The sequence below is a fragment of the Lasioglossum baleicum genome, chromosome 15, assembly GCF_051020765.1.
Source record: "Lasioglossum baleicum chromosome 15, iyLasBale1, whole genome shotgun sequence".
Taxonomy (NCBI): domain Eukaryota; kingdom Metazoa; phylum Arthropoda; class Insecta; order Hymenoptera; family Halictidae; genus Lasioglossum; species Lasioglossum baleicum.
The window spans coordinates 1,008,627-1,023,630 of NC_134943.1; the positions used below are offsets into that span (position 1 = coordinate 1,008,627).

The following is a 15,004-nucleotide window of genomic DNA, read 5'->3' on the forward strand; positions in this document are numbered from 1 at the left end:
AAACGAAACCGATTCTGTCTCGAAGAACTTTCGTTGAACTTTCACAAGTGACAGCATCATAGCTATTTTAGTGCACGGAATGTCTTTTATTTACAGTAGAATTACCTAATGTTTAACCGTATACCTTGCATTGACCCTTCAAACCACTGATGTTATTTTCAGTTCTAACCTAGTAGATGTTCAACGAAATTATAAATTATCAGTTTACAGATCGAAAGTCTTTTAGCGAACATAATTACCAGTTGCCATTCATATCTTATCCCTCCTCAGTTGGACACCTTAAATATCTCGGTTGTTTTCAATAATCGAATATTCGTCGCAGGAAAACAATATAATTTAAAAGAGCAAATATTATGAATGGTGATCAATTCTTCTCGTGGTTATAATTCTAAAAACTTCATGGTTGTTGATGTTTTCACAGTAGAACGGTCAAGGTCAACATTAATTTAGTGACCCCTTCAATTGACCTTGATTACAAAAAATTGGAATAGATGCAAGTATTGGAAGAATTACTATAAACAAATTAATAGAAGAAGATTTATATTGTGCAATATTTTGATCGTGTTCCAGTTGCAGTTGTGTGGAAAATAGTATGTATAAGTCTCGTACGCCGGTTTAATTGAATATTATCGGTCTCATTCATTCTTTCATTCGATCGCCACCCACGTTCCGACATAAATATGTCACATTCAATCTATATCGTAAACTACAACTTTCTCCCATCATTCTGTCTTCTTCCCCCTGCCTAACTCCTCCATTTAATTTCATATCTGCAGTAGGATCCGTTTCTCTCTTTGTTCCTTTAATCCGTTGATTCATATATCGTTTGTTTATACGTTGCATAAAGAGTGTCCCTCGATCGTTGATAGTAATTTGAATGGTCAATAGAAGCCATTGAAAGATTCGAGTGTTATACACTGCAAGCATTTGTGAATTCTTTAATGCTTCAGTGTATCAGCTTATTGTTTGCCCCTTTATAGAATCAACAAAAAGAATGAATAATCAGGTTACACCATTTATGATGACTGAATTCTAGCTACAGATAGTTAATTTTTTTATAGTTTGCAAATAACGCTCTTTGCACGTTCCTCTCTATTTTACTGAATTCGTAGCGAATTCGTTCAAATTGAATTATTATTCGTAGCAACGGCGAACTGTGTACTTGAGTAGGTCAAGAATTGATGGAGATCCCATCAGAAATTTTATATTCTTAAAATTAAAAAAAAAACAACTGAATAATTTCTCAATTACATCTTATTTTGGTTAATAACAGAATGTAACATAGTTAAAGTTTGACGTGTTCAAACATTCGACAATTTTCAAAATTTCACTTTTCGAGAAATTAGCAATTGTCCCCATGTCTATTTTAATCAATCAATTACTATCCTGCTATGTACATATTTATGTATATGTATATTATGCTTCCTTTTACAAGAGGATTCATTATTTTCGCGATTTCCAACATACCAACTTACCAGTATGAATCCATGTTCAGATTCGCAGCAACCCAAACAATTTAATGCAGTAATGTGTAAATACACTGAATATTAAATATGCAAGTACGTTATTTACCTAGACAAATGGTTTTCCGGCTTCGCCAAGACGCCTGGTAATCCAAACAAACGAGGGCAGCTACTGCAATGAGGAAGTTAGAAGTTTCCTATTTTAACATTTAGACATTTTAGACAATCTCTATCTCCTTTGCTGTAACTGTCCTCTTTGATATTACCGCGTTACAAATACCATGAGATGTTTGGCTACAAATAAAATGCAGATCAAGTCCATGTAAACATTTTTCATAATTAGCAATAGACACAATTTCCATCTTGAAGTGATGTAATGGGAGATCTCAAGGTCACCTTCAATTTTTTTAAGGTTCCCTTTCATTAGGAATTCAGTGACTATAATCATTCAACGTCATTCAAGGTCACAGACAGAGGAAACGTTACACTGAATTCTTATCATTTTGGTATACAATATTAATAGTTGAAAATTACAAATCCACATTTAACAGCATTACAATGCTGTTAATGACAACACTATTTTTCTACAGCAATAATTTTTGATGGCTCATTTTCAACGAGAAAATATCTCTACCAAATTGATGAAGTGTACGTTACGATATATGTTGTTGATAATATTAAAAAATTAATTACGGCAAACATCAGCGACATACATATGTACATGTTCATTGTAAACGTTGATTTTGATTACGACCGACGCGACGCACGGAGATCGATACCACGAATCTAGGTGAGCAAAAAGGTAAACAGCGATTGTTTTGATACATAGGTCGTCTGTCTGCAAACAAACACTGATATGTTAACCATCCAACTTAATATTTACCCTTTGTGCCCTTCCTGTCGCTCAGTTCAGAGATAAAATTACACAAATCTTGCAACGTCGAAATCAAACAATTGCATGTCCCTTTTCGTACACGACTCGAAAAATAAAGGACAATAGGTGAATAAATTAGGTGAAGGTATAATAATAACACAATTATTTCATAATAAATTTCGTAATCGAACTGTTATTCAATTTGTTATCATCAATCTGAGAAGTATTGTTATTTAGAAATATGGTTGAATAACTTTGAAACGCATTCCATAGAAAGTGGCGGAGATTATCTATTAAATTTTGATTGTTTGTAATCGACAAATTCAGAACGAAAGATCTACGAAATAATTGATTATGCGTTCACATTATGCGTTCGAAACTAGGAAGATTCAGGTTGGTGAACTTATAGACAAGGGTCCTCCCTCAGATTACAATGACCTTGAAACATGTTGTGAAGGTCGCCATCCCGACCAATTTCCCTAGAAAGCCTAAGATCTAAAGAGTGCATATAACGCGATGCAGAAATCAATGAAAACCACATAGTATAAGGGAATAAAAGAATTTATTTCACTCGCACATGACATGTACGTAAACTTTCAGTGTTACATTGACGAAGAACACTTATCGTACGGACAGAGTAACAAAATCTAGAATTCCGTGGAATAGCAAAGTTTTCCTTGCGATAACAATTTCTATCACAGCATAAATATCAATTTCAATTCGGTTTCGTTGGCGAGGATCGCGGTGCAGACAATTCCTAGCCGTGTGTTCCTCGGAAGGCAGCACACCGAAGGGTCAGTCTCTCGAACCGTTTCGCGAAAAGGACGAGTGCTCGCGCGCCGGATACGCCCGTAAAATGTTATCTCGCTGGATACGTTCGTAAAATGTTATCTCGCCGAAATGGAACGTCATGCAAAATTACAATCTATTCTTCTCGTCATTGTCGGGGTGAGTGGCCAGCCAGTCCAAGGCGCGTTGGATGAGCGGCGGTATCGGTTGGGGCGGGGGCGGCGTTGGTAAATGCGCGCCCTGGAAAGTGGCTCCATTTTCGTTGGCCAGCCAACCGAGGTTAATTTTGGTGCCGTCTGGCGCGGTCCACGAGGCTGTGCCACGAACCTCTTCGGCCTCCGAGTCCTTCTGGCCAGGATTTTTTAAGATACCTTCCTCTTGAACGGCGATCCCATTCCCAGTCTCCCATTTCGTCGAGAAACTGCCGTCCGGGCTGATGTCCTGGCTTTGACTGACGATTGGAATCGGTTTGTCCGCCGCTAACGCCATGCACACCATGTTCAAAAGGAAGATCGCACGAACGCACATGACAGGGACTCGAGAAGCTTTCCTGCAAAAGGTCCTTTCTGTCAGAGTAATGTATTCACTTGGATAACGCGATGAAATTACTGTTCTACGATCAGCGGCGGATCTAAGCGTGGGCTTTATGGGCTGCAGATTAGGGTTCCATTCAGCCAAAGAAAATTTTGTATAAAAATTAAGAAAACACAAATTATCATATATAAAAATTGTTGGTCCTTGAGTTAATTTGGATAGACCCCCTTTCTCTACTATCCACTTATTAACTCCACTATTGCGAGGTATACTACTTGAAAGCAGAGTAGGGCAATAATCAACTAATATTTAAAAATGACTCATAGTATTTTTTAATGTTAGTCATAGCAAAATAATCATCAGTCAAAACTTTTTAATTAGTTAGTGATAACTAATTAATAATATTAATGTATGTTAATCGCACAATAGTGACTGATGACTAAAGATTGATGACTGATCATCAACTACACATTCACTAATAAGCAATAGCTAACGATTACTTAGAGCTGTAACTGACTATTTGCCATTTAGTTATCACTAACTAATCAAAAAGTATTGATTACTAATGACTATTTTGCTATGACTAACATTCAAAAAGTCTATTAGTCATTTTTAAATATTACTTGATTATTGCACTATTCTGCTTGAAAGGCCCAGAAGCGTAACATAATACGAGATCGGTTATGTCAGTGAGACAATAGTAGTTCAATAGCAAAACTTTGTTGTTTTTAATTATTTTTTAATGAATCTTTTGACAACGTATTTGTGACGTTTTTCTGATTAAGGTGAGTCAAAACATAACACAATTCAATGCACATTTGCTTTTTCAATTGACGACTCGGTAGAACTTTGATTATGCGAACCGATGACGTTCACAAAAGTGGAGGTGGCGAACTATGTATATAAATACTTTGTATTTTGATTGTGCATGTACCAGTTATTGCTGCACAATTCTGATTAACATTATTGACTCTTCTTTTGTATTTTATTTATTAACACGTTAATGATATACGAAGTTAATGATATAAAACTTAATTCTTTTATATGTAGCAATTTTAGACAATAATACAACAACTTTATTGTCTACAAAAAGAGCAATATTTAGTTGTTCAATTAAAAACACTTGAACTCATTACATTACTCTGCAACAATCACCAGAATCGACTGCACCAGTTACCTCTGACGAAGAATGAACCGTGTAATTTATGCAATAATTAATTCTGTATTGGGTGCGTAAATTACAAAAATATGAAATCGTAAAGTACGAGAGAATAGACACGTCTCATTATAATCAAAGATACAAAAATGATCTGCCACTTTACATAAATCGTCACCAATCGTGTTGTATATCATTATTATGAGAGCATATATATGTATTTTCACAAGAATATTCTTTTTGCTAATATATTAAAATATATTCGTATTTAATATCTTATTAATTTTTTCTTTGGTATTAGTATTTAATATATTCGAATGGTGTAAGCTACACTTAATTTAGATTTTTAAAACGTTGAGCTTGGCAACACCAATCACAAGAATGTTCAAGGCAATTAAAAAATTCTTTGTGCAAACGTAGAAGGTTCACTAGTTTCCCGAAGAAATGTCAATTTCGTTGGACGTGATGCTGCGGATTTACATGTACCTCGATTTTCCAGTTATCGCGTGCAAAATCGTACTGACGATCATGCGCCTACCGCCGGCACCTTTTATAGTTAGAAGTACTCTTCGCTATCACCGACATTTTCCATCAAATGTCACTCGGTGATACCGGTTCAGCCTTCGTATGACCGGTATCACGTATTAAAGGAAACCTTTCCGGCCAGGTTGCGGGACGAGCAACCTGCAATCAATCCGCACCTAGGTCGTCAATTACCCAGTGCTGTAAATATACACACGGCTTTAAATAATAACCAATTACTTGTCAAACGGGACGATTAGTTCGGAGACGTTTTGTTGAAAGAAATTAAACTAGACGTTGAATTACATGGGCGTTACAAAAGGAACGTGAATGACATCTCATTAACGGAATTACACGTTTCGTCGATTGAGTTGCAAACAATTTTCATTCCTCTTTTGTCTGTCGATCCCTGCGAAGACGATTCCACTGTTAGATTAATACGACTTTCCGATAATAATCTACAACGGAGTGTAAATTACTATTGGGTTGGCAAATAAGTTCGTTCGGTTTTTGTGATTTATTCCACTCTAAAAAACCGAACGAACTTATTTGCCAACCCAATAAATTAATAACATCGATCATTTCGAAATCGTTCATTGATAAGAAAAGTGACACCGCTCAAAATATATTTCTAAAACAACGTATAATAATAAATATATAAATTGTGGTGTACTTTTTATAACTAATATACATGACAATGAACCCAAAGATTAATTAAAGAATATCTCAGAAATCAAGCTTTCATTTGAAACATCCTTTTATGTGAACTTAGATGGCATAAATAGAAACCTTGGTGCGAAACTCGAGTGTCATTTTTTAATACAATTGCACTTGTTGGAGACTTTCATATTCTTATTTCTGATTATTTGGTGTGAGAATGATTTACTTATTTTTCAATTAAATTGATGGCTCTTTCATTTAAAAAGTCGTTTCAGTTTATAATTAAGAAACGATGTTTAAAAATTATAATACAATCCTGTATTACTTATCAAATGTATTTTCACTGCAATGCTGCTCAAGAATTAACAATGATAAGTGAAAACAATTAATCTCGCAGCCTCAAGTGATGTTTTCTCACGTTTCAGTAGCTTCTGAAAAATGACCTGTCAAAGGTAGCATGGCGGACACGGACAGAATTAGTGACTTTTGAATACGTCGTACAAGATATTATACTGTCGCAGTATTGCCCAAGTTCTTTCCCTGCAACGAGTACCATCAGTCATCTCTTTATTTTCCGACACACTTTAATGGTACTTAGAAACGGTAGAGATGGACAATTAAAAAAAACCTGTATCCCCTTACAAATCTGCAATATAATGAGGGGTCAATGGTAACTAAACTCAGCTGTATACATACTTCAACTACATTCATGGATAAGTTATGTACCTATGTGACTGCCTTTTAATTTTAGATAAGGTATACTTTTCAAATTCTTTTTTTAATGGCACGTACATATAAAATCTAAGTTGGAAAGAGCCTTTACCACTTTGCACGGTGAAACTTTCTTTTCGAACCGTTAAAAATTGACGATTCTATTTCCGGGACGCGCTATTTAAGCTTCAATCAACTGTCACACGCAGGCATACATACAGTAAAAAACTGGTGAGAACTAATCTTCAACACTTCGTATACTTATGTTAGTATATTCACGTGTGTAAACCCATTCCATCGTAAAATGATGTACATTGAAACATCATCATTATATTTATTATTTCTTGGAATCCTAAGTGAAAAATTTGTCGGTTTCATAAGTTAAAACTAATTACAAATTTGATGTCGTCCGTGTAGAATATTTTCAGAAAATTATTATCATACGCGCCTTCAAAATAGGTATTGAAGAATTGTAACAAAAAAATTACTACGATTTGTACTTACAATTATTATATTACTGATATTTATGTAATATATGATATACATATAGGAATCGTTTATACTATTACACATATAATGGATAAGAAATATTAGCTATTCAGCTATGGGGAGAACCGTTATATTTACCACTATTTCTCATTATTACTATCAACATCTACTACTTGAACTTTGCTATTGGTAAAAGATAATGCCAATACATCAAGTTTAAAAACGATTAAAGGTATAGTTCTCTTAGAAAACAGGACTCATTTATTTGCTGACTATGATGAATGCTGAGATTGCATCTCGTGAGTTCATACAGCGCTCCACTATGTGTTTTTGGCACCAGGTACAGTATCTAACTTACTTTGACTTCTATAAAAACATCTTAATAATCTAGATTTAGGAGCTCACAGAGATTAATTATAGTTTCAAATACCGTATTAACTCAGTGTCTAGAAACGGGATGATTTGGCTGTATATTATTCTATGAATTATTCGAGTATTCAAAACAGCAATATGATCGATATTCTTATTTATTCTTAACTCTCATACGCTTCTGAAGAATATCTGCATGAAAGAGACGGATAATAATTCACCCATTTTCATTGTACACGTTAAATCAACAAATTGTGTTTCATTTGTAACGTCAAATTTTAGAGAAATAAATCTCACAACATTGTCATAAAGGGATCAAACATTTTACAGTATGTGAAAATAGTAAAAGTTAAAATCTTTTAATATTTCTATTGTTACATAAACTATATCAGCTCGTTTTCATCATAAATGCATAAAATCAATTTTCAAGAGTGATGTTATGTTCGCAGCTTCTCTTAATATATTTGAGAGGTTCTGCGTTGTAAATTTCAATGAACGACAGCTCGACACCTAATTTGCCTTAACGAACCTCTGGATTTATTCACTATATTTACAATATCTTACACTTGTATGAACTGGAAGTTCTGTCTCGGATCGAGTTAATCTTTTGCGGAAGACTGTATATCTTCCGAGAGAAATTGTATCTGCTCGCTGTCCCTGGGTCAGCTCGTTCCTCACCTCGGTGGTGAGATTGAAAAGTGGGGAAAATGGTACATTTTTTGGGGGAAAGAACATCCCATTCGTTGACTGACCCGAGGGAGGAGCCATTCCTATGCATCCCTATCGGCGGGGGAGGACATCCCCACCTCAAGCCAATCGCGGAAAGCAAATGTACAAACAAAGACGGTACTAGCAACGGACCCAGAGTCGCGTAACAACGAAAGGCCCAAGTGGCCAACACGTGCGTTTAATTTATGACCCCTGGTCTCACGCGGACGACGACCATCGACTTCGGGAACAATGCGTCTTTGAAAAACGTACTTTCCAAGGACTCGGCAGACAGAGTTATTTATCCGAAACTCTCAAGGAGTTGCGCTTAATGATGGTCCCGAAGACGATGGTCCAAGGGTGTGCAATTTGAGCCTCGAACCCTCATAAAAATAAGAAAGTGCTGGCCTCCTCGAGACCCTTGTAGAAGTGTCCCGAGGACTAACGGTATTTTACAGGGAATTTTCCATGCATGTCATAACATCCCGCCGGCCTTGAACGAATTAGTTCAACAATGAACACTGAATGTATACATAAGCTATGGTGACGTATGATATAAAACGCGTAAGAATAACAAAATAATAGTAATGATTAACGCTAAATGGATTACATGATAGAAATAGGTACTCTATAAACTAGAAGTGCATATACAAACTACAACACCATTATGATAATATTACCGAGTAACTAACTAACTAAGGATGGTGTATATAACATCACGTTGATGCGGGTTTGACGTTATGATCAGTATACGCTATAACTACATTCTAAATTATTCAATAGGCAAAGGGGATAATTTAGTTGTGCTACGTTTATACAGTCCTTGAGCAGTCTTAACTGTGACTACTCGTACGATATTGTCGTCGCCAGGATGAACGATAACAATTCTGCCCAACCTCCAATGCATGGGGGGAACATTGTCTTCTTGAATTGTTACTAACGTTCCAACCTTCATTTGAGAAGAATCCTGTCTGTGCCATTTATTGCGAGTGTGCAACTCATGAAGATAATCTGTGTGCCATCTTTTCCAAAAGTGCTGCTTTACTTGCTGTATGTGTTGCCACAACGACAACCTATTTGCAGCGACTTCTGTTAGATCACACTCTGGTAGATTTGTGAGCGAATCTCCTATTAGGAAATGTCCAGGAGTGAGGGCAATAAGATCGTTTGGATCCGAGGAAATTGGGATAATAGGACGAGAATTCAATATGGCTTCTATCTGAATAATTAAGCTATTAAACTGTTCGTAAGTGAATAAGGTTTCACCTATTGTTCTAAATAGATGTCTCTTAAAAGACTTTACCGCCGCCTCCCATAGTCCACCAAAATGTGGGGATCGCGGAGGTGAAAAATGCCAGTTTATATTGTCATTACTCAGAGTATGTTGAATTGTATTATTAAATTCCTCAGACCATATCAGTGCTTGTAATTCCATGATTTGATTGCGCGAGCCAACAAAATTTGTACCATTATCTGTATATATATTTTTCGCCTTTCCTCTTCGAGAAAAGAATCTTGTGATTGCTGCCAAACATGTCTCAGTGGTTAAATCTGTCACAAGTTCTAAATGTATGGCTTTAGTTACAAAACAAATAAAAACCACCACGTAGGATTTAACCTTCAATCTATTGCGATTTTTCTTTTCTTTAATAAAAAATGGACCGCAATAGTCTATGCCCACATTTTCGAAAGGCCGTGATTGCTTGACTCTAGAACTAGGTAGTTCACCCATTAATGGGGCGGAGGTCTTAGGATTCAACCTATAACATCGCATACATTGACCAATAATTCGCTTTATTACTCCCTTAACACTTATGGGCCAATACCTTTGACGAATCGCATTCATGGTTGCATGCACCCCAGCATGCCAGTGACGTTCATGCTCATATTTAACTATCAAATTGGTAACATAATGTGAATGTGGTAAGATTAAGGGATGTTTCCGAGAAAAGCTAATAAGAGCATTTTTTAGTCTACCCCCTACTCTGAGCAACCCATGTTCATCTAAAAACGGATTTAGATTTCTTAATTTGCTTTCCCTTCTAACTACCTTGTGTTTCTCCAGGCTATTTATATCTTCAGAAAATGATTCTCGTTGTACTAGACGAATGACTCTGTTACGAGCTGATTGTATTTCTACAGCTGTCAGTGGTCCAGTGCATTTTTCACTTCCACGAATATTCTTAAAAAATCTTTGCATATAGGCTACTACCCTATACAATGTTGTAAAGGATGAAAAACGCACTAGTATTGAATTAGGTTCATTAACCGTGACCAAGGACACCAAATTGCGTTTCTCCGGAATATCTATTGTTTCTAATAATAAATTAGGCCAACAATTTTCCTCCTTAGAGAGCCAGTGTGGACCACTAGTCCATGTGATATTATTTGGGAAATGCTGTGGATCTTGTCCTCTTGATATATAATCTGCTGGATTATCCAGCGTCGGAACGTGAAACCAATCTCTCGCATCAGTTGACGCTTGAAGGTCACTTACGCGATTTGCCACGAAAGTTTTGAGTAGATGTGGAGAAGTCTTAATCCAATGTAATACAATAGTTGAATCTGTCCACAGTCTGATCTTACTAAATTTGATTTGTGTTAACGCCTCCATAACCTCGGAAACTAGTTTTGATAATAGTGTAGCTGCACACAATTCGAGCCTAGGTAATGATTGTGTTTTAATTGGCGCGACGCGAGATTTCGCACATAGAAGATTTACCGAATGCTGCATGTTTCCCATCGTGACTCGAACAAAAATACAAGCTCCATATGCTGACTCACTGGCATCGCAAAACCCGTGCAATTGACAGTCAGTGTGGTTCTTAATGAGAAGTGGACGCCTTATAGAAAACTGATTTAAAACTCTCAATTGATCTCTGAACCTAATCCAAGAATAATAAATGGACTGTGGAACTACTTCGTCCCATTCGCAATGTGTTTTCCATAGCTCCTGCATAATAATCTTCGCCTGTATAATCACAGGTCCTAATAGCCCAAGCGGGTCGAACAATTGCGCGATTTCTGATAAAATCAAACGCTTCGTTATGCGAGGTTTGCTGTCGGGCAAATTGGTTTTATAAATAATATTATCTTCGGAAGGATTCCAAAAAATTCCTAAAGTTTTCTTTGTATTTGAAACGTCTAAACCTAGCGACTTATTCTCCTGATTATTATCAAGATCGTTAACTAAATTTTTGTCATTTGAAACCCACTGTCTCAAGTTAAAACCGCCTAATTTAGCCAGTTCTATCAATTCATTACGTAGTTTTAAAGCTGAATTAAAATCAGATGCTCCTGTCAATAAATCATCTACGTAGAAATCTTGATCAAATGCCCTAGCGGCTAAAGGAAATCCTTTCGCGTCATCCTCAGCTAATTGTTTGAGACAACGTATAGCTAAAAATGGTGCACATGCTGTACCGTAAGTCACCGTATTTAATTTATAAGTCTTTAATGGATGTTCCACTGACTGTCGCCAAAGAATTTTTTGATAGTAGGAATCCTCCTCATGAACCTTCACTTGCCGAAACATCTTCTCGATATCAGCAGTAAGAACACATATATGTGTACGGAATTTAATCAGGGTGGTGAACAAAGTATTTTGTATTGTTGGACCGACTAATAAAGTGTCATTTAAAGAAACACCAGATGAACTTTTCGCTGATGCGTCAAATACTACCCGCACCTTTGTAGTTGCACTTGAAGCCTTGATTACCGCATGATGCGGCAGATAAAATCCGCTATTATGATCATCCGCACTAACTTCACTCATATGATTGAGTGACTCATATTCAGCTAGAAAATCCTTATATTGTTCATACAACACAGTATTCTTAATTAATTTATTCTCTAATGTGTAAAATCGTTTCAACGCTAACTTATGAGAGTCACCTAATAAACTTCGTTTCTCGTTAAACGGTAGTCGAACAATATATCGACCTGACTGATCACGCCTTGTATTTTGTTTGTAATGTTCCTCGCATGTGGCTTCTTCGTCTGATAGAAAAATTCTTTTCGGAAGTTCTTCTACTTCCCAAAATTTAGCAATTTGGTTGTCTAATGAGTGAAAACAAGCAGTATTTCTATTAAAGGCCTTTACCTCTACTTCGCCTGTTACTAGCCAACCCAGTTTTGTTTTTTGTAAAATGATTCTATTATTGTTCAATTGAATTTGTCCTACACTGAGTAATTTATAAAAAATAGTACTACCTAGCAGGATATCGATGGATCCAGGTTTGTAAAACTCTGGGTCAGCTAGACATACATTTTTTGGTATTTTAAGCTCCTTGTGATTAATAGCTCGTGTTGGTAAAGTTCCAGTAATTGTTGGCAATGCAATAAATTTTAAATTTGATGAGAAATTGTTAATATTTGACTGAATTTTTGCATTAACGCAGTACTTTGCACAGGTAACTAAATTACTTAACCCTGACGAGGAGATATTCACCCGTTCTTTCTTTAATTGCAATAAATTTGCTAAGCTTTCTGTCATATAATTAGATTGTGAGCCTCCATCAACTAACACCCGACAAGTGTGCCTTTTGTTATTGTTATCGTAAATTGTGATTTGTGCTGTACCTAACAAAACTTCAGAATTGTTCACAGCCATTAATGCTTTGCATGTAACATCGGTCTCAACCTGAGTGTCCTTTGAATCTTCAGACGCTCTTTGCACCGATACCTGTGTTATTTTATGTGCATTTAAATGTAATAGTGTGTTGTGTTTTTTATCACATTTTCTACAATGAGACCACTTGCAACTAACAGTGTTGTGGCCGACCTTTAGGCAATTTAAACATAATTTGCTCTTCTGAGCTGATTTTAATCTATCCTTCACTTCCATGGCAAGAAATTTTGGACAAGCGAAAACGTAATGTTCGTCCTGGCAAATCACGCAACTGACACTCTTATTTGTCGTCAAATGACTAAAACTACGTTTGGACTTAACTCGCGACGTATCATTGTCTGATGGAGAGTTTGATTTTTCAGATTCCCATTCCTCCCCGCGAGCTTGGGTGTTAATGAAATCAATAAACTTTTGAAATGTCGGTAACTCGTCGTTTTCCAACTTACGTTCCCACGCCCTGCGGGTAGTTTTATCTACTTTCTTGACAATGATGAATATTAAAATTTGATCCCAACTATTTATTGGTTGATTTAAGCCCTTAAGTGCGTTAACGTGTACTTGCGCCTGTTCAGCTAGTTTGCGTAAATTAGCGGGAGTGTCCCTTATAATTTCAGGTAAGTCGAATAATTGTTTCAGGTGTGCTTGTATCAACTGACGCGGTCTATTACAACGTTTTTGAAGCATATCCCACGCGACTAGATAATTTTCTGAGGACGCGCTTAGGGAAGCAACGATTGAAGAGATCTCTCCGCGAAGTGAATTTTTCAGATAATGAAATTTCTGTACGTTTGGCAAGTCTACGTTTTCGTGTACAAGCGATTTGAACGTGTCGTAAAAACTAAACCAGTTTATGAGATTTCCATCAAATGATGGAATCTGAATTTTCGGTAGCATTTTGTTAGCTGGCTTACAATTAGTTGATTCTATGCTAGTGCTTGCCTGTCTCGAAGGCAAAGTTGCCTCCCTTACACTTCGTAGTCTATCAGCGTGCGATGCTAACAGCGCTTGTAAGGCAAATGCACTGCGTTCGAAACTATCACGTTCACTGACATGATCTGATTCCTCGTCTAAATTTTCGATGTTGGCTTGTACATCTTCGTATGCGACAACTAGCTCTTTAACCTTAGCTATACGCGCTTCTAAATCGTATATACTCAAATCTTGAGTCTCTAAAACATATGTTTGGACACGCGTGATTTGACCCTTAATAGTGGTACGCACCCTTTTAAAGGACTTCAACGCGGTATCCCTACTTGCCATATTGAACTCCTTGTGGAGATATTAAGAAGGGAAATTGGAGTAATTACACTCACCGAGTAGTGGTCTAACAGAGTCGATGACAAACCGAATCTGGTTGCCAGTTGTGTGATGTTTCCAGTCCGATGTGGGCTTTGATCCGCTTGGCTGATGTCGATGCTTCAATTCCAACACTGAAGGTCAATTGAAGGATGCACCTGATCGTCGGCTTGCTCGTCCGACTTGAACGTTGTATGCTGCTCCTCCCGTTGACTGCTGCTGCTGCAGACGATCCACGCTTCGTAGGATGGAATCCGCAAACGAACTTCCGTGGTCCTATTGCTTCTGCGTTGACTGCTGCTGCTGCAGACGGTCTACGCTCCGTAGGATGGAATCCGTAAACGAACTTCCTTGGTCCTATTGCTTCTGCGTTGACTGTCCTCAGGTTGGGTAATGTTCCACAATGTTGATATCACTGATATCTGTGGTGATGATTACCGGTATCCAAGTAGTGACTTAGCAAGTCAATGTGTATGGAATTGTACTTCCAAGGAGAGGATCCGGCTCGAAGGACCAAATGTTATGTTCGCAGCTTCTCTTAATATATTTGAGAGGTTCTGCGTTGTAAATTTCAATGAACGACAGCTCGACACCTAATTTGCCTTAACGAACCTCTGGATTTATTCACTATATTTACAATATCTTACACTTGTATGAACTGGAAGTTCTGTCTCGGATCGAGTTAATCTTTTGCGGAAGACTGTATATCTTCCGAGAGAAATTGTATCTGCTCGCTGTCCCTGGGTCAGCTCGTTCCTCACCTCGGTGGTGAGATTGAAAAGTGGGGAAAATGGTACATTTTT

General features: G+C 37.0%; 2 protein-coding genes across 2 annotated transcripts; both read right to left on the bottom strand.

Moving 5' to 3' along the window:
* Positions 1-2,882: 2,882 nt before the first annotated feature.
* LOC143216359 (endocuticle structural glycoprotein SgAbd-2) lies at positions 2,883-5,425 on the bottom strand. The gene is made up of 2 exons (XM_076439313.1): positions 5,303-5,425; positions 2,883-3,676 (listed from the first exon to the last, which is right to left on the bottom strand). Exons 1-2 carry the CDS (start codon positions 5,344-5,346, stop codon positions 3,256-3,258), a joined length of 465 nt encoding a protein of 154 aa, XP_076295428.1. The 5' UTR covers positions 5,347-5,425; the 3' UTR covers positions 2,883-3,255.
* Positions 5,426-9,047: 3,622 nt separating this feature from the next.
* On the bottom strand, positions 9,048-14,165 carry LOC143216541 (uncharacterized). The gene has a single exon (XM_076439691.1). The coding sequence runs from the start codon at positions 14,163-14,165 to the stop codon at positions 9,048-9,050; it is 5,118 nt and encodes a 1,705-aa protein (XP_076295806.1).
* Positions 14,166-15,004: the final 839 nt, after the last annotated feature.

Bases quoted from the DNA above. Each gene is read 5' to 3' on its own strand.
- LOC143216359 (XM_076439313.1), bottom strand. From the start codon at position 5,346: ATGATCGTCAGTACGATTTTGCACGCGATAACTGGAAAATCGAG. The intron at 3,677-5,302 runs GTACATGTAAAT...GACCTTTTGCAG, and splicing joins GCGATAACTGGAAAATCGAG to GAAAGCTTCTCGAGTCCCTG.
- LOC143216541 (XM_076439691.1), bottom strand. From the start codon at position 14,165: ATGGCAAGTAGGGATACCGCGTTGAAGTCCTTTAAAAGGGTGCGTACC.